We start from the raw sequence: 21,224 nt of genomic DNA, 5'->3' as shown, positions 1-21,224 counted from the left end.
GTGTGTGTGTGTGTGTGGTGGGGGGCCTAGAGATGGCAAGGAATAATCACATACAAAACATGGAGTGAAACAAAGATCAAACAGTGACAGCACTCTATATATAAACTATTATTTTGGTTACATTTCCCCTCAAGGGAGGTTCCTTGATGCTGGTGAAGGGCTCTTGATCTAGGGAATTGGATCTGTGTTCCAGTTCCCTGAATTAAGCCTGAATACCTTCCACATCCCCTCCCCCCACAGGTGCTGTATAATCCTATGGGTTTAGTGCTTCCCCCATGATTATAATAATAATAATAATAATAATAATAATAATAACAATTGGTTATATTTTTGTATCACAATTCCACAGTCGTCTTTAGTGATTAACACTAATTCAAGTTCTTTCTTGCAGTTTCGATGAGGATCTCAAACTATTGGCAAAAATACCTGTTCTTTCTGCCCTCCTGGGTAAGAGGAGCAACCCAGAGGTGGGCAAGGTCGAAGAAATAGATGAAACGGCCGAGGATGGCCGAGGTAAGCAACGTCTCTCTCTCCTGTATAGTCACGATATGTTTCTGCAGAATTCTTAGGCCTTAGGTATAGGCTGTATGTAAATATTACGTGTTAAAGCACTTGTAGGCTGCCCATTTTTAAATGTAATCGCGGATTAAGTAAGGTTTACGAGGGGATTCAGGGAAACTAGTTGGCTGGACTTGAGTCCTGGAGGTGGGATACAGTGCCTACACTCTGAAAGAGGTGTGGAGATATGTTGCAGTTTTTGAACTGTAGTATCGACACACCTCTGGCAAGACAGTGATGGAGTGATTGATGATGCAAGTATTTCATCCTGTGGTAGTAGGAGTCTATACTGGCAGCTATGTACTATTTGTAAATTTTATTCTTTCAACAAACCGGCCGTATCCCACCGAGGCACGGTGGCCCAAAAGAAGAAATGAAAGTTTCTCCTTTTAAATTTAATAATACATGTACAACCTCTTCTCACTTAGTGACGTACTCATTTACTAGCGACTCAGACTTACGACGGGCTCTGTGACCAGTATGCATACCTAAATAATGTATATTAGAGCTGAGTTCCTCTATTCTGTTTATTATCATATACAGTAAACTACTGTATAAACATTTAAAAATATACCAGAAATAAATGGTGCAAAAGTGACATTAAAACAGTATCAAAGATGGTTGACACAAACCCACTACCATTATAGTATGCTCCTCACTTAGTGACGAATTTGTTTACTGACGTGGTCTTATGAATGGAACTAACATCACCCTTAACCCTTAAATGGTCCAAACGTATATATAAATTTTTTCAACATTTCAAAGTATGTAAAAAATGTAGATCTTTTTTGTTTTACATGTGAAAACGTGTAAAAAACTTTTATCTACATTTTTTTTTGTTATATTTGAAAATATGTAAAAAAAATTAGATCTACTTTTGTAGCTATGAATTTGAACATTGATCTGTTTGGACCGTTTAAGTGTTACGTTTCGCCACACAGTGGCTTCATCAGTCCATACAAAGGAGAAACGTGAAGAACAGGAGGAGAATGAGGTAATCAGTCCCTCAGCCTTGAGTCGATGTGGTCAGTCCATTAATGTTGAATAAGTGAGGAGAGGCTATATATACAGGAGAAGGGGTTACTAGCCCCTTACTCCCAGCATTTTAGTCACCTCTTATAACACGCATGGCTTACTGGGGAAAAATTCTGTTCCACTTCCCCGTGGAGAACTATCTGTAAATGCTATATCTAATTTTCTTTTCTCAGATGGTGAGGCCTTGGAGAGGAAGCCGCACTTGAGCCTACTAGACTGGATCAGTGCCAAGGATAGCCAGAGCGACGTACAACAGATTGCACAACTCTGTTACCGAGGACTTACCCAGGTGATGCCACATTAACTGTCATACGGTATCTACCATACTTTCCAGCACAGAAGGTGTGCTTTTTTTTCCTCTCAAAAATTCAGGGTTGAGGGCAAGCTTTGTGTTACTCTTTAGCAGTCGTTTACTAACGTTATGTTAGCACTGCTTGGCAATGTTGTCTTATATGACAGTGTGCTTTATATGCTGCAAAATACAGTAAGCGCCATAGCTACCGCTGGTTTACTGATAGGTTTAAAAACCAACGTCTTTACCTTTGAGGAGTTTTGAGTCTTACTACTCCTAGGGCCTGGCCATGGGTCAGGCTGGTCTGGTGCTAGCCAGGTCAACCAGGCTGTTGCTGCTGGAGGCCTGCTGCCCCACATATCCATCACAACCTGGTTGATCTGGCACCAGGTGAAGATACTTGTCCAGTTTCCTTTTGAAGATTTGTACACTTGTTCCAGCAGTGTTTCTGATATGGTAAGATGTTGAGTAATCTGTGGCCACAGATGTTGATACAGGGTTTCCTTATAAGAGAACTGACTGTATATAGAGGAGCTTTATAAGATAAACCATACCACGGGTGGGGTTTGAACCCGCAGTCAGAGAGTCTCAAAACTTCAGACCGTTGCGTCAGCCACTGGGCTGTATAAAAGAATTAACTGTATATGAAAGGCTAATACATGACCAGTGTTTATGTTTCAACTCTCTGGTACCTCCTCATGGTTTCCAGTCCGGTATTCCTTTACACAAATAAGCATCACATAGGAGAGAGAAGATTATCTTGGCGCTTCAGTGACTTGTACACAGTCCAAGTCGGACCAGAACATTGGCATAGGCTTGTCTCCCCTATAAGCAGCACTGTATGACCCTTGTGGGTCTGGTGCTTAGTTTTGATTATAATAATAATTCACTCTCACATGAGTGGTTTATTTGTGTATTGATCAGGTGATGGTACAGGAAGTTTCAACTTTTGAGTGCATTGGGGACCTGAATTGTGTACAAGATTCATAATTCAGGAAATCTTTGATTTATGAATGTGTTGGGGACTTTCTGTATTGTGTATGATAATTACATTATACAGAGTAATGACAGTATGCACAATAATGATATTATGCACAATAATGACATTATATACACAATAATGACATACACAATACAGAAGATTCTCAAAGTGCTCTCAAGTTGAGGACTTACTGTATTGTGATTTGTTTTGTTCCCTAGTATTCCTTTACCCTCCAAACCGTCCATAACATAATTGGTGTTGTCCACAGATCAGCGAGGGAACACTGACCCAGCTGGCGAGCGAGGTGTCAGCGGTGACCCGCGAGGCCGACCGGCCCCAGATGAAGGAGATCAAGGGCCTCGGTGAACGCCTCTTCGGCCTGGAACAACTCATGCACGAGGCCAACAAGATCGTCCAGGAACAAAACAACTTTGCTCAAGTCAGTGGCCCAAGTCTTACTACCATACACTTACTGTATTCCTCTGTAATAATAACCTAACCTGTTAAAATGGCTGATTACAAAGCATTATAATAATTTTGAGGTGACTAAAATGCTGAGAGCAAGGGGCTAGTAACCCCTTCGCCTGTATAAATTACTAAATTTATAAAGAATAACTTTTTTTTTTTTTTTGGGTCACCCTGCCTTGGCGAGTTGTGGCTGATTCATTGTAAAAACAATAATAATAATAAACCATCCAGGGAGGTACTACTGTCCTGTGGTAGTAGGTTGGTAGACAACAACCACCCAGGGAGGTACTACTGTCCTGTGGTAGTAGGTTGCTAGACAACAACCATTCAGGGAGGTACTACTGTCCTGTGGTAGTACGTTGGGTGACAACAACCACCCAGGGAGGTACTGCTGTCCTGTGGTGGTAGGTTGGTAGACAACAACCACCCAGGGAGGTACTACCATCCTGTGGTAGTAAGTTGGTAGACAGCAACCGCCCAGGGAGGTACTACCGTCCTGGCAAGTGAGTGTAAAACAGAAGCCTGTAATTGTTTTACATGAGGGTAGGATTGCTGGTGTCTTTTTTCTGTCTCATAAACATGCAAGATTTCAGATACATCTTGCTACTTCTACTTACACTTAGGTCACACTACACATACATGTACAAGCATATATATACACACCCCTCTGGGTTTTCTTCTATTTTCTTACTAGTTCTTGTTTCTGCTTATCTCCATGGGAGAGTGGAACAGAATTCTTCCTCCATAAGCCATGCGTGTTGTAAGAGGCAACTAAAGTACCAGAAGCAAGGGGCTAGTAACCCTTTCTCCTGTATATACAGACACCCCTCCCAACTTATGAACAAGTCACGTTTCAGAAGACCATTCGTATCTTGAACTGCTCGTAAGTCATTATTTTGCCATTTTACTGTTGTTACGATAGTTATTATTCTTTCTTCTTTCTTTCAACACACCAGCCGTATCCCACCGAGGCGGGGTGGCCCAAAAGGAAAAACAAAAGTTTCTCCTTTCACATTTAGTAATATATACAGGAGAAGGGGTTACTAGCCCCTTGCTCCTGGCATTTTAGTCGCCTCTTACAACACGCATAGCTTACGGAGGAAGAATTCTGTTCCACTTCCCCATGGAGATAAGAGGAAATAAACAAGAACAAGAGCTAGTAAGAAAATAGAAGAAAACCCAGAGGGGTGTGTATACATATGCTTGTACATGTATGTGTAGTGTGACCTAAGTGTAAGCAGAAGTAGCAAGACGTACCTGAAACCTTGCATGTTTATGAGACAGAAAAAACACCAGCAATCCTACCATCGTGTAAAACAATTACAGGCTTACGTTTTACACTCACTTGGCAGGACGGTAGTACCTCCCTGGGCGGTTGCTGTCTACCAACCTACTACCTAGGAGTTATTATTGTTTTTATTATTATTATTATTATTATTATTATTATTATTATTATTATTATTATTATTATTATTATTATTATTATTATTATTATTATTGTTCTCTCTCTGTGCCATTGTTTGCTGAAAACTTAAAGACAATACAGTACAGTATCAGTAATATACGGTTCTTAATACTAAAACATATTGTAATAATAAATACTGTAATAAAACCGTTTTACCTTTGTAATTGGTACAGTAAACTTTAGGTGATGTCTGTTCGTATGTCTTAATGTTCGTAACTCGAATGTTCGTAACTAGGGTAGTGTCTGTATCACTAAATTAAAATGGAAAAACTTTGTTTTTCGTATTATGTCGCCCTTTCTTGGAGATGACCGGTGCATTAAAAAATAATTATAAAATTAGTGCCTATGTTGATCATTTAAATTGTGATGTCAGCACACTAGTGGCAAGACAGTGACTGAGTGATGGTGAATGTGTTTCTTCTTATTTTGGGGTCACTCAACCTCAGTTTGAGGTGGCCGCTGCGTTAAAAAATTATGTATTCAAATTCTTTCATCTGGATGACATTTCCTCCAGTTTTTTCAACTTGTATTCAAATTCTTTCATCTGGATGACATTTCCTCCAGTTTTTTCAACTTGTATTCAAATTCTTTCATCTGGATGACATTTCCTCCAGTTTTTTCGACTGTTACTCTTTGAAAATGAATTTGAAGATGTTGATGTAGTTTGTAATAGATAGAAGTTCATGATGACGTTTTGGTCCCACTTGGACCATATACAGTAAGTCCTCGAGGGGGGACCGTCTGAATTACAGTGGAACCTCAAATATCGAACTTTCTTCGTTCCAGACAGCTGTTCGAGTGCCGCTCCCCAACGAATTTAGTCCCATCAAGAATAATGTGAATTAGATTAGTTCATTTCAGACCCTCAAAGATACACTTACAAAAATACACTTACATAATTGGTTGAGTTGGGAACTATTCTATATTTGAGGTTCCACTGTATGTCTAATAATGATATATACATAATAATACAGTGGACCCCCGGTTAACGATATTTTTTCACTCCAGAAGTATGTTCAGGTGCCAGTACTGACCGAATTTGTTCCCATAAGGAATATTGTGAAGTAGATTAGTCCATTTCAGACCCCCAAACATACACGTACAAACGCACTTACATAAATACACTTACATAATTGGTCGCATTTGGAGGTAATCGTTATGCGGGGGTCCACTGTATTGTGAAGTAGATTAGTCCATTTCAGACCCCCAAACATACACGTACAAATGCACTTACATAAATACACTTACATAATTGGTCACATTCGGAGGTAATCATTATGCGGGGGTCCACTGTATAATAATGATATTATACTCAATACAGAAGAATCTCAGTGTGTTTGTAAGTTTAGGACTTTGGTCCAAGTGGGATGGAAATGTTGTCACAAGCTTCTCTTCTTTCTTCTTTCAACACACCGGCCGTATCCCACCGAGGCGGGGCGGCCCGAAAGGAAAAATGAAAGTTTCTCCTTTCACATTTAGTAATATATACAGGAGAAGGGGTTACTAGCACCTTGCTCCCGGCATTTTAGTCGCCTCTTACAACACGCATGGCTTACGGAGGAAGAATTCTGTTCCACTTCCCCATGGAGGTAAGAGGAAATAAACAAGAACAAGAACTAGAAAGAAAATAGCAGAAAACCCAGAGGGGTGTGTATATATATGCTTGTACATGTATGTGTAGTGTGACCTAAGTGTTAGTAGAAGTAGCAAGATGTACCTGAAATCTTGCATGTTTATGAGACAGAAAAAAGACACCAGCAATCCTACCATCATGTAAAACAATTACAGGCTTTCGTTTTACACTCACTTGGCAGGACAGTAGTACCTCCCTGGGCGGTTGTTGTCTACCAACTTACTACCACAGGATGGTAGTACCTCCCTGGGTGGTTGTTGTCTACCAACCTACTACCACAGGATGGTAGTACCTCCCTGGGTGGTTGCTGTCTACCAACCTACTACCACAGGATGGTAGTACCTCCCTGGGTGGTTGTTGTCTACCAGCCTACTACCACAGGATGGTAGTACCTCCCTGGGTGGTTGTTGTCTACCAGCCTACTACCACAGGATGGTAGTACCTCCCTGGGTGGTTGTTGTCTACCAACCTACTACCACAGGATGGTAGTACCTCCCTGGGTGGTTGTTGTCTACCAACCTACTACCTAGACAAGCTTCTATTATGTACGGGTTATTTGTGTATTGTTCCAGTCACGGTATTGTGCCACCTTTCAATAAACTGACCATGTCCCACCAAGGCAGGGTGACCCCAAAAAAAAAAAAATTTAGTAATTTAGACAAGAGAAGGGGTTATAGCCCCTTGCTGCCGGCATTTTAGTCGTCTCTTATACACGCATGGCTTACTGAGGAAGAATTCTGTTCCTCTTTCCCATGGAGATAAAGTATGCCTGTTCTCTCTAAAGTATGTTAAGCTCTAAACCTGTGTGGGTCATTCAACGTACAACGTAGTGCAGGCTTGATCCTCTGTCTGCTGAACACCAGGCAGACACGCTTCCCATTTGTATTAAATTTAGACCTGGCTCAGTACAGGAAGTCTTCAGTTTACAGACACGTTGGGGAACTTCCGTATTGTGTGTAATAATGATATTATACACATTATAAAAGATTCTCAATGTGTTTGTAAGTCACAGACTTACTGTAATGTATTTTACATTTTTTCTTGTTATATTGGAAGTGTGTGTCATTGCAGGCATTGCTACAGAACCAAAACCGGGCGGGGAGGGTGAACGACCCATCCATCTTCCCCGACCTGTGCACCTCACACCGCAAGAACCTCATGCACATGCTCAAGAACCATCAGCGGGTAAGCGGTGTGAAATTCTCAGTTCCCGTTGTTCTTCCTGTATACAAACTTTGTTTCTTAGAGCATTATACAAATAATTTAATAATTTAGTTTACATATACTAAAACAAAGCAAAGAAGAAAGTCGCTAACATGTGGAGTATTTCATGCCGACTAATATTAATATTTGCATGCTAGACATAGGTTATTGAGTGGTAAATTTTAAATATACCTGGAAGGTGTTTCGGGAGTGAATGCCCCTGCGGCCCAGTCCATGACCAGGCCTCGTAGTGGATCAGGGACTGATCAACCAGGTTGTTACTGTTGGCTGCATGTAAACCAACGTAGGAATCTCAGCATGGCTAGTCAGGTACTGACTTTGTGTCTGTACAGTGCCTTCTTGAAGACAGCCAGGGGTATTGTAGATTGCCAGGGGTCTCGACAGCCAGGGGTCTCGACAGCCAGGGGTCTCGACAGCCAGGGGTCTCGACAGCCAGGGGTCTCGACAGCCAGGGGTCTTGACAGCCAGGGGTCTCGACAGCCAGGGGTCTCGACAGCCAGGGGTCTCGACAGCCAGGTCTTTTGGTAATCCCCCTGATGTATGCTGGGAGGCAGTTGAACAGTCTTTGTTTTGTTTGTTTTTCAAAAGAGACGTTGTGTTTGGCAGGTTCAAGATATCAAGCGGAGGTGCATTAAGGCGAAGGAGGAACTCTCGGAGAATTTGCACGTCAGACTAAAGTGAGTACAGTGATGACCTGTGTATGGTGACTTGTATATAATGACCTGTATATAACCTGTGTATGACCTGTGTATGGTGACTTGTATATAAGGACCTGTATATAACTTGTATATGATGACCTGCATATAATGACCTGTGTACAGTGACCTGTGTATAACAACCTGTATAAGGTGACCTGTGTAAGGTGACCTCCAGTCACTCTACAACTCCCTTACACTTCAGGTGGATAATGTACATAGAGAAGAAGATGTATGAGCTGGCGAACAAGTTAACCATGCACCAGGAGAATGTTCGCCGCCTCATGGGCCTGCTGCAGGTGGTTGAGCAGATTCACCGGGCCCCCCGGGTCTACGTGGGGGCCATCACCGAGGTGGCCCGCAGGCACGTCTTCTCGCAGGCCTTCGTCGAGGTTGGTACTTGGCCCTCCCCCTCACTCAGGCGGAGGCAGCTGTGGGGGAGAGCCTTTGGCTTTTCTCTCCATAACTCGTGGGCCTCACACCTAGATGATACATGATAGTTCTTAATATAGATATGATAGAAACAGATAATCTTTTTAGTAGACAGCCCCAGTTTGTACTCCAAGTTTTCTGCGGCTGTCTTTCCCATGTACTCCTGTGTACAGGTGCTCCTCAGCTTACAATGGGGTTACATTCTGACGAACCCATCGTAAGTCAAAAACACCATAAGTTGAATGTGAATACAGCCTTTCCTCACTTAATGACGGAGTTCTGTTCCCAAGACCATGTTGGTAAACAAATTCGTCACTAAGTGAGGAACATACTATAATGGTAGTGAGTTTGTGTCAACCATCTTTGATATTGTTTTAATGTCACCTTTGTACCATTTATAACATTTCTGGTATATTTTTAAATGTTTATACAGTAGTGTATTGTATATTGTAATAAACAGAATAGAGGAAGTCAGCTCTAACCCTTTCAGGGTCCGTCCCGTAGATCTACGGCTTTACGTTCAGGGTCCAAACCGTAGATCTACGCCATGAGCTCAGCTCACTCTGATAAACTGTGAGTGGTACATTTGGGCCTAGATATGAGAGAATACATCTATGTGGTATGTGTGCACCACATAAAACAGATCCTGCAGCACACTGTGTATAATGAGAGAAAAAAAATGAAATCATGATTTTTTGATTAAAACAGCAACTTTGCAGTGTTTTTTCGTATGTTTTTTATAGATGTATTTGCGATTTCTTGATCTCATTTGATAGAATGGAAGACATATTACAGAAATAGAGATGATTTTGATTGGTTTTAGCACTGGAAATGGCTTGAAACTGAGCTCAAAGTAGCAGAAATGTTAAATTTTTGCCGATATTCAAGAGTAAACAAACGACCTCACACGTCTAATACACGTCAGCTGGTGGGTCTAATATACATTCACAAATATGGTGATGATATTTATACAATCATTACAGTATTGCATAACAGTAAATCTTCTATTTTTTGGTGTGAATAAAAATTCATTATGTGAATAAAAAATCAAAATGGAATTTATTTGTAAAGCCTCAAAACATAACTAATGAACAGAGGAAATGTTAGTTTAGTGCCAGGAATGCTTACATTGTTCATTCTGGACCCTATTTTGAAATTGGAATATTTTGAACTTTGTGTTAAATTGGCCAAATTAACAATTTCCGATCACTTTATTTTGTAGTTGAAACAGTTGACTTGGCAATTTCTTGTGCTCAATCGATAGAATAGAAGTAATACTAGTGAAATAGCTAAGAATTTGGTTGATTGGAATAATGTAATTGGCCTAAAATGGGAGTCAAAGTCGGCAAAATCGCCGATTCGTAAATATCGCTGACACATCAAAATTCGCGAGAGCATAATTTCGTCAATTTTCCACCAAATTTCGTACTTTTTGTTTTATTACCTTCACAAAAAGATTCTCTACGATTTCATAAGAAAAAATAACAAATTTTTTTTTTTTTAAATTCTTGGACACTGGTGCGTGACTCCAGATTTGGGCCTTGGACCCTGAAAGGGCTAATATACGTTACTTAGGTATGAATACTGGTCAGAGAGCCCGTCGTAAGTCTGAGTCATCAGTAAATGAGTACGTCACTAAGTGAGGAGTCGCTGTATATGCTAAATAAATAACTACTGTTACTAAATAAGTAAATAAACAAATAATTACTGTAGCTAAAACCAGTACTGAAAAGTAAATAAACGAATATAAGTTATGGATTTGTCACCTTCATGTTGGGTAATTATCTTAAGTTTCATTTCCAAAGTAATTGCTGCCACACCATCGTAAAATTGAAATATCGTAAGTCGAACCATCGTAAGTCAAGGAGCACCAGTACAGGCTTGGGGTTTGAACGTTCACTATGTGATGTATAGACTGAACACTAAACACATCACACAAACACTTTCTTGCCTGTACTCTACTGTCTGTGCACTGTCTAGTGTGTACTTTCCTACATTATACTATTTAAATTTCTTCCTGGCACTGCCTGGTTTGTGTAATGCCTACCGAATACTTCCCTAAAAATTATGCAAAACAAACGTTATAAAGTGGCATAGAGTTTATTACGTATAATTGACACACAAAACTGTTTTCTATAAAGTTCCTTGTTATGCATAACATTTTGGTCAGTCTTAAATCTAAATTATAATTATGTATGCGAATAAGAATGTATAGTTTGTTAAAATATTGGAGGTGTTTAGTAATATAATAAAAGTTATATTAACCCTTTGACTGTTTTGGTCGTATAATCTTAAGTTAATTTTAAGCCTGCTCATAATGCTCTGCATACAAGGGGCTTTGGCATGTTGCACTGTAATAACTTTCTACTTCACTGTGTCAGCATAGTCGCTGATCCCCTTACATGTGTTGTATACCTGGAGAGAGTTCCTGGGGTCAACGCCCACCACGGCCCGGTCTGTGACCAGGCCTCCTTAGGTCAGTGTCCCAGGATGCGACCCACACCAGTCGACTAACACCCAGGTACCCATTTTACTGATGGGGAACATAGACAACAGGTGGAAAGAAACACGTCCAATGTTTCTACTCTGGCTGGGAATTGAACCCAGGCCCTCACCGTGTGAAGCCAGAGCGTTAACCACCAGGCCACCAGAGCTTAGCTGAGTATCTTAGTACCATCTATATGTTTTATATAGATGATCTCTACTAGGCCTAGTGACTGTATGATGTCACGGGATGTGGCATGAGTGAGTGGGATGCGCTACCTCGCCCTCAGTCCACGGATAGACATACAACAGGCAAGAAGGCAGGCTGGGCCCCTTCCCTTACCACAGTCTGACAATATATAGCGTTACCATCCACAAGTGTGTTTATCTTCAACCATCATATCTCCTTTCGAACCCCCCACGACAACTGTATCATGTTCAAATTAATAATAAATAAATAAATAAATAAATAAAATAAATAAATAAATAAATATATACGTCTTATAAGCCAGTGTTTCGGACGTATATATACTCAATAATTCTAGCGGCTTTAAATGAAGCAGGAGAAAGCTGGTAGACCCACATGTCAGAGAATGAGTCTGTGTGGTCAGTGTGCACCACATAAAAAAAATCCTGCAGCATGCAGTGCATAATGAGAAAAAAAAACTGATCGTTTTTTTTTGGATTAAAATGCCGACTTTGAGGTGTATTTTCGTATAGTATTTATCTTTGTATTCTCATTTTCATGGTCTCACATGATAAAATAGAAAACATACTGCAGAAATAGAGATGATTTTGATTAGTTTCACGATGAAAACGACCTTGAAATTGAGCTCAAAGTAACGGAACTGTTTGATTTTTACCAATGTTCAAGAGTAAGCAAATCACACCACACGTCCAATACACGTCAACTGGGGAGTCTAATATTCTTTCACTAGCGCACTGATATTATTTATACCATTTTTACAATAATGCAGTAGTCTGCATAACAGTAAATTTTGTATTTTTTTGTATGAATAAAAAATCAAAACAGAAAGCAATAGTAATATAAGAGGGGCCTAGAGATGTGACTAATGAACAGAGGATATGTTATATTAGTGCCAAGAATGTCTACCTTGTTTATTCTGGACCCTATTTGGAAATTGGCATCTTTTTTAATTTGCATGAAATTGGCCAAATTGCCAATTTCTGACCACTTTATTGGGTAGTTCAAATCGGTAAATGTTCGGTTTCTTGTACTCAGCTGATAGAAAAAATTGGAGTTCTAAAGAAATAGCTATGAGTTTGGTCAACTGGAACAACGGAACTGGCCAAAAATAGGGCTCAAATTGGCGTAATCGCTGATGTGTATATGTCACCGAGACTGCTAACTTTGCAGGAGCGTAATTCCATGAATTTTTGACCAAATTTCGTACTTTTGGTGTCATTACCATTGGGAAAAGATTATCATTTCATAAGAAAAAATAATTTTTTTTTCCAAAAATTTTGCGACATAGAATAACAGTTGCAGAAAGAGGCCTGCGACAGTCAAAGGGTTAACCCTTAAACGGTCCAAATAGATCGATGTTCAAATCCGTAGTGCTCCAAAAGAAGATCTATTTTTTTTGTTTACATATTTTCAAATATAACAAAAAAAAAATGCAGATAAAAGTTTTTTTACACATTTTCAAATGTAAAAAAAAAGAAAAAAAAAAGGATGATGTACATTTTTTTACATACTTTTAAATGTCGTAAAAACGTATATATACGTTTGGACCGTTTAAGAGTTAACTATGGTTAGGTTAGGTTAAGTGTATATATATGTAGATGTTTTGTGAATTTTGTGTGTGTGTGTGTGTGTGTGTGTGTGTGTAAAGCATAAACATCACCTACCACACATACGGTGTATTCTTGACAGTGGGCAACGGCACTAAGCAGTGAGAACTGGGAGGTGTGGCAGCGGGAAGTGACGACAAGACGCCAGTTCATTCAGCACTTCTCCACGCACTTTCTGGCCTCCCTTTTCCCTGGGATGGACGATCTACCGCCAGACTTCGCCACCAAACCGCCTGACAAATTCGATGACACCTTGCCTAAGGTGCGTCGCCATTTGCACTGCCTGTGTTGATGACGAACACGTCTGTTTTGTACACACTGCCTGCATTGATGAAGAATATCTATATGTACTTTATATGTACTCTGTGTACTTTCCTGTATGTACTTTATATGTACTCTATACTTTCCTATATGTACTCTCTTATATATAGTTGCAAGTTTTCTGTTATGCTTAGCTTGTGTACTCTCCTATATGTACTCTCCTATACATACTCTCATATGTACGTATATAATTTTCTATATGTACTCTTATATGTACTTCCATATATGTACTTGTATGTACTATCCTATATTACTCTTTTATATGTACTCTCCTATATGTACTTTCCTATATGTACTCTCTTATATATACTTTCCTATATGTACTCTCCTGTATGTACTCTCCTATATGCACTCTCCTATATATGGTTGAAAAGGTTGAGTCTTAGCTCCTGGTCCTACCTTTTAACTTGCAACTTACTAGATTCATTTCCTCTTAGCCTCTTGTTGCCTGTCATACTAGCTCTTAAAACTGCGTATGTGTGTGTGTCCACTTCATTGAGGTCTTTCGGCTTGCTGACTACTCTTGAGGCTGGAGAAGTACCTCCCAACATCCCCCGTGACTCATCTGTGTCTTTAATTTCCAGCTGTGCCCCTGTGTATCTCCTTCCTGGCTCTTGAACAGCCTGTCCCTCTCTCTATCAATTGCTTTGAGTATTTTGTATGTTGTTATCATGTCTCCTCTGGTCTTGTCCTCCAGGGTGGTAAGATTCAGTTGAATCAAGTTCTTCTGGTAGCTGATACATATTAATTCTGCCACTAGTCTTCTTGTATACTTCTACATAAGCTCTGGTCTCCTATGTGTGGGTCATTTATGTAAGTCTCCTGCATTTACAGTTGTCCAAGGAGGACATTGAGCAGCTGCAGTCGATACTTCCTGAGCTGGCTTCCATGCTGGTGGTCGGGGAAGTGGTTGCTGTGCCGCCGCTGCTGCGCAAGGCTCTGCACTCACACACTGCGAATATTGACACTCCTAGGTGTGTGGAATTGTTTTTTTTTTATATTAACGCACCAGCCATCTCCCACTGAGGCAGGTGACCCGTAAACGAAGATACGCTTTCATCGTCACTCGTTCTTTCACTCTCTTGCCAGAAGTGTGCTGATACTACAGTTCAAAACTGCAAGTATCATTGCCGCTCCTTCTGAGTGCAGGCACTGTACTTCCCACCTCCAGTACTGTAACATTCTCACTCATCCTTCAGAGTACAGGTACTGTACTTCCAACCTCCAGTACTGTAACATTCTCACTCATCCTTCAGAGTACAGACACTGTACTTCTCACCTCCAGTACTGTAACATTCTCACTCATCCTTCAGAGTACAGGTACTGTACTTCCAACCTCCAGTACTGTAACATTCTCACTCATCCTTCAGAGTACAGGCACTGTACTTCCCACCTCCAGTACTGTAACATTCTCACTCATCCTTCAGAGTACAGGTACTGTACTTCCCACCTCCAGTACTGTAACATTCTCACTCATCCTTCAGAGTACAGGTACTGTACTTCCCACCTCTAGTACTGTAACATTCTCACTCATCCTTCAGAGTACAGACACTGTACTTCCCACCTCCAGTACTGTAACATTCTCACTCATCCTCCAGAGTACAGACACTGTACTTCCCACCTCCAGTACTGTAACATTCTCACTCATCCTTCAGAGTACAGGTACTGTACTTCCCACCTCCAGTACTGTAACAATCTCACTCATCCTTCAGAGTACAGACACTGTACTTCCCACCTCCAGTACTGTAACAATCTCACTCATCCTTCAGAGTACAGACACTGTACTTCCCACCTCCAGTACTGTAACATTCTCACTCATCCTTCAGAGTACAGGTACTGTACTTCCCACCTCCAGTACTGTAACATTCTCACTCATCCTTCAGAGTACAGACACTGTACTTCCCACCTCCAGTACTGTAACAATCTCACTCATCTTTCAGAGTACAGACACTGTACTTCCCACCTCCAGTACTGTAACATTCTCACTCATCCTTCAGAGTACAGGTACTGTACTTCCCACCTCCAGTACTGTAACAATCTCACTCATCCTTCAGAGTACAGACACTGTACTTCCCACCTCCAGTACTGTAACATTCTCACTCATCCTTCAGAGTACAGACACTGTACTTCCCACCTCCAGTACTGTAACATTCTCACTCATCCTTCAGAGTACAGGTACTGTACTTCCCACCTCCAGTACTGTAACATTCTCACTCATCCTTCAGAGTACAGACACTGTACTTCCCACCTCCAGTACTGTAACATTCTCACTCATCCTTCAGAGTACAGGTACTGTACTTCCCACCTCCAGTACTGTAACATTCTCACTCATCCTTCAGAGTACAGACACTGTACTTCCCACCTCCAGTACTGTAACAATCTCACTCATCCTTCAGAGTACAGACACTGTACTTCCCACCTCCAGTACTGTAACATTCTCACTCATCCTTCAGAGTACAGGTACTGTACTTCCCACCTCCAGTACTGTAACATTCTCACTCATCCTTCAGAGTACAGACACTGTACTTCCCACCTCCAGTACTGTAACATTCTCACTCATCCTTTAGATTCCAGGGCTCAAGTCCTGGAGGTGGAAAATACAGTAACTGCACCATGAAGGATGAGCAAGGATGTTACAGTTCACAAGGTCATCTGAACTCCGATGTCAATACACTTGTAGCAAGACAGTGACTGAATGAATGACTGTTCCTTCTTATTTCAGTCACACTACCCTGGTATAAGATGTCCGGTGTGTTGGACACACCTAATAGTCAGTTAAATGTGACTGTAATTTCTTGCCACATCAGTGAGCAGTTCACTACCCAGTAATTCTTTAACTTACAAACACGTTAAGAATCTTCCGTACTGTGTATATCATTATTATATCATTATTATTTATAATATCATTATTATATCATTTTTTTTTTGTTTTCAACAAGTCGGCCGTCTCCCACTATTGTGCATAATATCATTATTATACACACTTCATGAGGTCCCCAGTGTGGGTGTGTGTAAATTGAAGGCTAACTGTATTCCAGACTCAGCCAAATGTTGGCGAAGGATGGCAGCGCCGAGGTGTATGCCTCGGCGGTGACCACCGCTGCCTCCGTCACGCCCCGACACACACCCGAGCGTGACCTCGTTACCAGAGAGCAGCAACAGCTGCGACCAGTTTCCATCACAAGGTAAGTTAGTCTGACGTGTAAGAGAGACATGTAACAAACCAAGGTACAGGTGGGGATTGAACTCGTGGTAAGCACGTAAGTCACTACTGCTGCTTTCAGCCTCTACTCTCTATCTGACTGAAGAAGCCTGTCGTGCGGAAGAAACTTTTCGTCAATATTTATAAATTCAAGTCTCTTCTCAAAGATCGCTTACTCACCCAAAACCAAATAAATACTGAATAACTGAACCTTATAAATTGTATATCTTAAATGTTTCTCACAATTCTATCACATAAATGTTAACCCTTTCAGGGTCCAAGGCCCAAATCTGGAGTCACGCACCAGTGTCCAAGAATTTTCAAAAAAAAAATTTGTTATTTTTTCTTATGAAATCGTAGAGAATCTTTTTGTGAAGGTAATAAAACAAAAAGTACGAAATTTGGTGGAAAATTGACGAAATTATGCTCTCGCGAATTTTGATGTGTCAGCGATATTTACGAATCGGCGATTTTGCCAACTTTGACTCCCATTTTAGGCCAATTACATTATTCCAATCAACCAAATTATTAGCTATTTCACTAGTATTACTTCTATTCTATCGATTGAGCACAAGAAATCGCCAAGTCAACTGTTTCAACTACAAAATAAAGTGATCGGAAATTGTTAATTTGGCCAATTTAACACAAAGTTCAAAATATTCCAATTTCAAAATAGGGTCCAGAATAAACAATGTAGGCATTCCTGGCACTAAACTAACATTTCCTCTGTTCATTAGTCATGTTTTGAGGCTTTACAAATAAATTCCATTTTGATTTTTTATTCACATAATGAATTTTTATTCACACCAAAAAATAGAAGATTTACTGCTATGCAATACTGTAATAATTGTATAAATATCATCACCATATTTGTGAATGTATATTAGACCCACCAGCTGACGTGTATTAGACGTGTGAGGTCGTTTCTTTACTCTTGAATATCGGCAAAAATTTAACATTTCCGCTACTTTGAGCTCAGTTTCAAGCCATTTCCAGTGCTAAAACCAATCAAAATCATCTCTATTTCTGTAATATGTCTTCCATTCTATCAAATGAGACCAAGAAATCGCAAATACAACTATAAAAAACATACGAAAAAACACTGCAAAGTTGCTGTTTTAATCAAAAAATCATGATTTCAGTTTTTTTCTCTCATTATACACAGTGTGCTGCAGGATCTGTTTTATGTGGTGCACACATACCACATAGATGTATTCTCTCATATCTAGGCCCAAATGTACCACTCACAGTTTATCAGAGTGAGCTGAGCTCATGGCGTAGATCTACGGTTTGGACACTCACCATAAAGCCGTAGATCTATGGGACGGACCCTGAAAGGGTTAAACCTAAGACCCAATCTAACTTTGTTACTTTTTAAATACACTACCTAACAGAATACTCCATTCTACTGAATGTACAACAATGCATGCAACCATATGACCTGTCTTTGTAATACTCATTTGTGCTTTATTGTTATCTGTTTACAATAATGTTTTATCACTGATTACATCATTGCTTAGTTAACCCTTTGACTGTCGCGGCCATATATATACGTCTTACGAGGTACTATGTTTGACGTATATATACTCATAAATTCTAGCGGCTTCAAATCAAGCAGGAGAAAGCTGGTAGGCCCACATGTGAGAGAATGGGTCTGTGTGGTCAGTGTGCACCATATAAAAAAATCCTGGAGCACACAGTGCATAATGAGAAAAAAAACTCCGACCGTTGTTGTTAATTAAAATGCCGACTTTGTGGTCTATTTTCGTATAGTATTTATGGTTGTATTCTCATTTTCTTGGTCTCATTTGATAGAATGGAAAACATATTATAGAAATAGAGGTGATTTTGATTGATTTTACTATAAAAAGAACCTGGAAATGGAGCACAAAGTACGGGAAATGTTTGATTTTTGCCAATGTTCAAAAGTAAACAAATGATGCCATTGTCCAATAAATGTCCAGCTAGCCATTCTAATATGCAGTCATGAATGGGTTGATGTTATTTATACAATTATTACAGTATTGCAGTAGTCTGCATAATAGTAAATCTTCTATTTTTTGTTTGAATATAAATTCAAAATAGAAAGCAAGAGTAATATCAGAGGGGCCTGGAGACGTGACTGATGAACAAAGAAAATGTTATTTTAGAGCCAGGAATGTCTGCATTGTTCATTCTGGACCTTATTTTGAAATTGTCATATTTTTTAGTTTTCGTGAAATTGGCCAAATTGCAAATTTCTGACCACGTTATTGGGTAGTTGAAATTGGTAAATGGGCAGTTTCTTGTACTCAATCGATAGAAAAAATGGAGTTCTAAAGAAATAGCTATGAGTTTGGGCGACTGGAACAACGGAATTAGCCGAAAATAGGGCTCAAAGTGGGTGAAATCTCCAATTTGTAAACAGCGCCGAGGTCACTAACTTCGCAAGAGCATAATTCCGTCAGTTTTCCATGAAATTTCGTTTTGTTGGTGTCATTACTATCGAGAAAAGATTCTCTATCATTTCATAAGAAAAAATTATTTTTTTTTTTTAAATTTTGCGACACCAGGAGACACCTCAGGATTGGGGGTTGCGACAGTCAAGGGGTTAATCTTAAGTTAATTTTAAGCCAGCTCGTAATGCTATGCATACAAGTGGCTTTGGCATGCTGCTCTTACCTGTATTTTTTTGTACCTCTGTATGTTCAAATTAATAAATAAATAAATAAATATATCCAACTGTTCCACATGTGTCTTAATACACAAATAACCCGCACATAGAAGAGAGGAGCTTACGACGACATTTTGGTCCGACTTGGACCATTTACAAAGTCACACCATGACAATGTGACTTTGTAAATGGTCCAAGTCGGACCGAAACGTCGTCGTAAGTTCCTCTCTTCTATGTGCGGGTTATTTGTGTATTGTTCCAGTCACGTTATTGTGCCTTTTTTTGTTATTCGTGTGTCTTAACCCTTTGAGGGTCGACAGGCCCTCTCCAAAACTCGTTCTCAGGGTCGGCCAAATTTCAAAAAAAAAAAAATTATTTTTTCTTATGAAATTTTTTTTTTTTTTTTCTAAACATTATAAACTAAACAAAAAATTTTTACCGTCAATACTTACCGAGATATGGAGGCGTGAAGTTTGCCAAAATTGAACAACATCTGGTAACATCGCCGACTGCCGTCACCCGGTATTTTTCTATTTACTTTTTTATGTACTATTTTCAATTATTTTTCAATTTTTCTTTTTCTGAGTAACTTTTATGGCCTCTGAGGCCAACATGATCAGTATTTTGTAAGTTATTTCTTTTTCAATACTACACAATAAGGGCGTAAACATTGTTGTCATTATTTTGTTTACAGAAAATATTTACACAAACAAACGATATGAAATGTTGTTTATTACTATTTTTCTATATTTTATATACACATATACAGTCACAGGACATGTTTCTAGAAGTTCTGCAGCCTGTGGAACTCTTTGAAACATGGTGTCATGCACAGTGGTGTTTTACACTCCTCGCACATAAAACGAGTGTCTCTGCGTTGTTGTGAGCGTTTTTTTGTATGTGCACAGACGTAACACCTCTTCTGAGCCTTTTTCTTGAAAACAGTAGCAGGCAGTTTTACCAGGAAGTGATCACCATGCTTCAGACGAGCAGGTAGTTGTTGATAATTTGGTGGGCGGTCAATTGCAGGTGCTGTTCCTTGGTACTTGAATACTATTTGTCTGATGACAGACAAACGGAATTCGCCGTACTGTGGTTTGTTTCTGGTCCTCATCTTATACATATTATAAGCATTGAGCATGGAAATGTCCAGAAGATGGAAAAAGAGTTTTATGTACCACTTATAACTCTTGCAAACACAATCAGCAAACCCAGTCTGCATGTCACATTTGTCCACTGAACGTATGTTGAAGGTGTAATCAATCACAGCTGCAGGTTTTAGAATGGGTTCATTGCTCTCTCTATGCTGCCTGCCACTGTCTGCCATTTTATTAGGGTGAACTGATGACAACAGTGTGACATCTCGTTTGTCATGCCACCGAAATGCCATGATGTCATTGGCAGCAAACGCCTGCACCTCACCTCTACGAGTGCCAGCGTCAAACCTGGGCATATGTTTCCGATTTGCACGCACTGTGCCACACACATCTGTCATGTTCACTCGCAAAAAATCATGGAGTGAGGGGCTTGTGTCCCAGTTATCTGTATATAATATATGCCCCTTACCAAGGTATGGTTCTATCATTGTTCTAACCACATCACCTGAGATGCCCAATAACTTCCTGGTATTTTGCAATGTATAACTTCCAGTGTACACAATAATATCCAATACCAGACCACTGTAACAATCACAAAGCACAAACAACTTTATACCAAAGTGTTTCCTCTTGCTTGGTACTTGGTACTTGGTACTACTTGAAAGAGAGTCTTCCTTTGAACAGAATCAAAGACTCGTCAATTACAAGCTTCCTGAAGGGATAAAAATGCATACTGAATTTCTTTTTCAGATACAAAAACACATTCCTAATCTTATATAACCTGTCGTTTCTGTCAGGCCTGGTTTTGTCTGAGAAGTGAAGCATACGTAACATTAGCACAAATCAATTCACTTGCATTATATCACTG

The 21,224-nt window shown here is 39.9% G+C and overlaps 1 protein-coding gene across 1 annotated transcript in view; it reads left to right on the top strand.

The window, feature by feature from the left end:
* The window catches only part of Atg17 (autophagy-related 17), a gene marked incomplete at its 3' end in the record, with an annotated part of 69,958 nt that extends 53,369 nt beyond the window's left edge, over positions 1-16,589 (top strand). Inside the window, 9 exon segments of the mRNA XM_070080704.1 lie at positions 392-513; positions 1,767-1,882; positions 3,136-3,306; positions 7,505-7,618; positions 8,264-8,334; positions 8,558-8,744; positions 13,166-13,345; positions 14,239-14,378; positions 16,443-16,589. Coding sequence (XP_069936805.1) covers positions 392-513; positions 1,767-1,882; positions 3,136-3,306; positions 7,505-7,618; positions 8,264-8,334; positions 8,558-8,744; positions 13,166-13,345; positions 14,239-14,378; positions 16,443-16,589 — 1,248 coding nt within the window.
* Positions 16,590-21,224: the final 4,635 nt, after the last annotated feature.

The sequence above is a fragment of the Cherax quadricarinatus genome, unplaced genomic scaffold (genome assembly GCF_038502225.1).
Source record: "Cherax quadricarinatus isolate ZL_2023a unplaced genomic scaffold, ASM3850222v1 Contig815, whole genome shotgun sequence".
Taxonomy (NCBI): Eukaryota; Metazoa; Arthropoda; class Malacostraca; order Decapoda; family Parastacidae; genus Cherax; species Cherax quadricarinatus.
The sequence above is the reverse complement of the archived record's forward strand: the minus strand, read 5'-3'. Positions and strand labels throughout refer to the sequence as shown.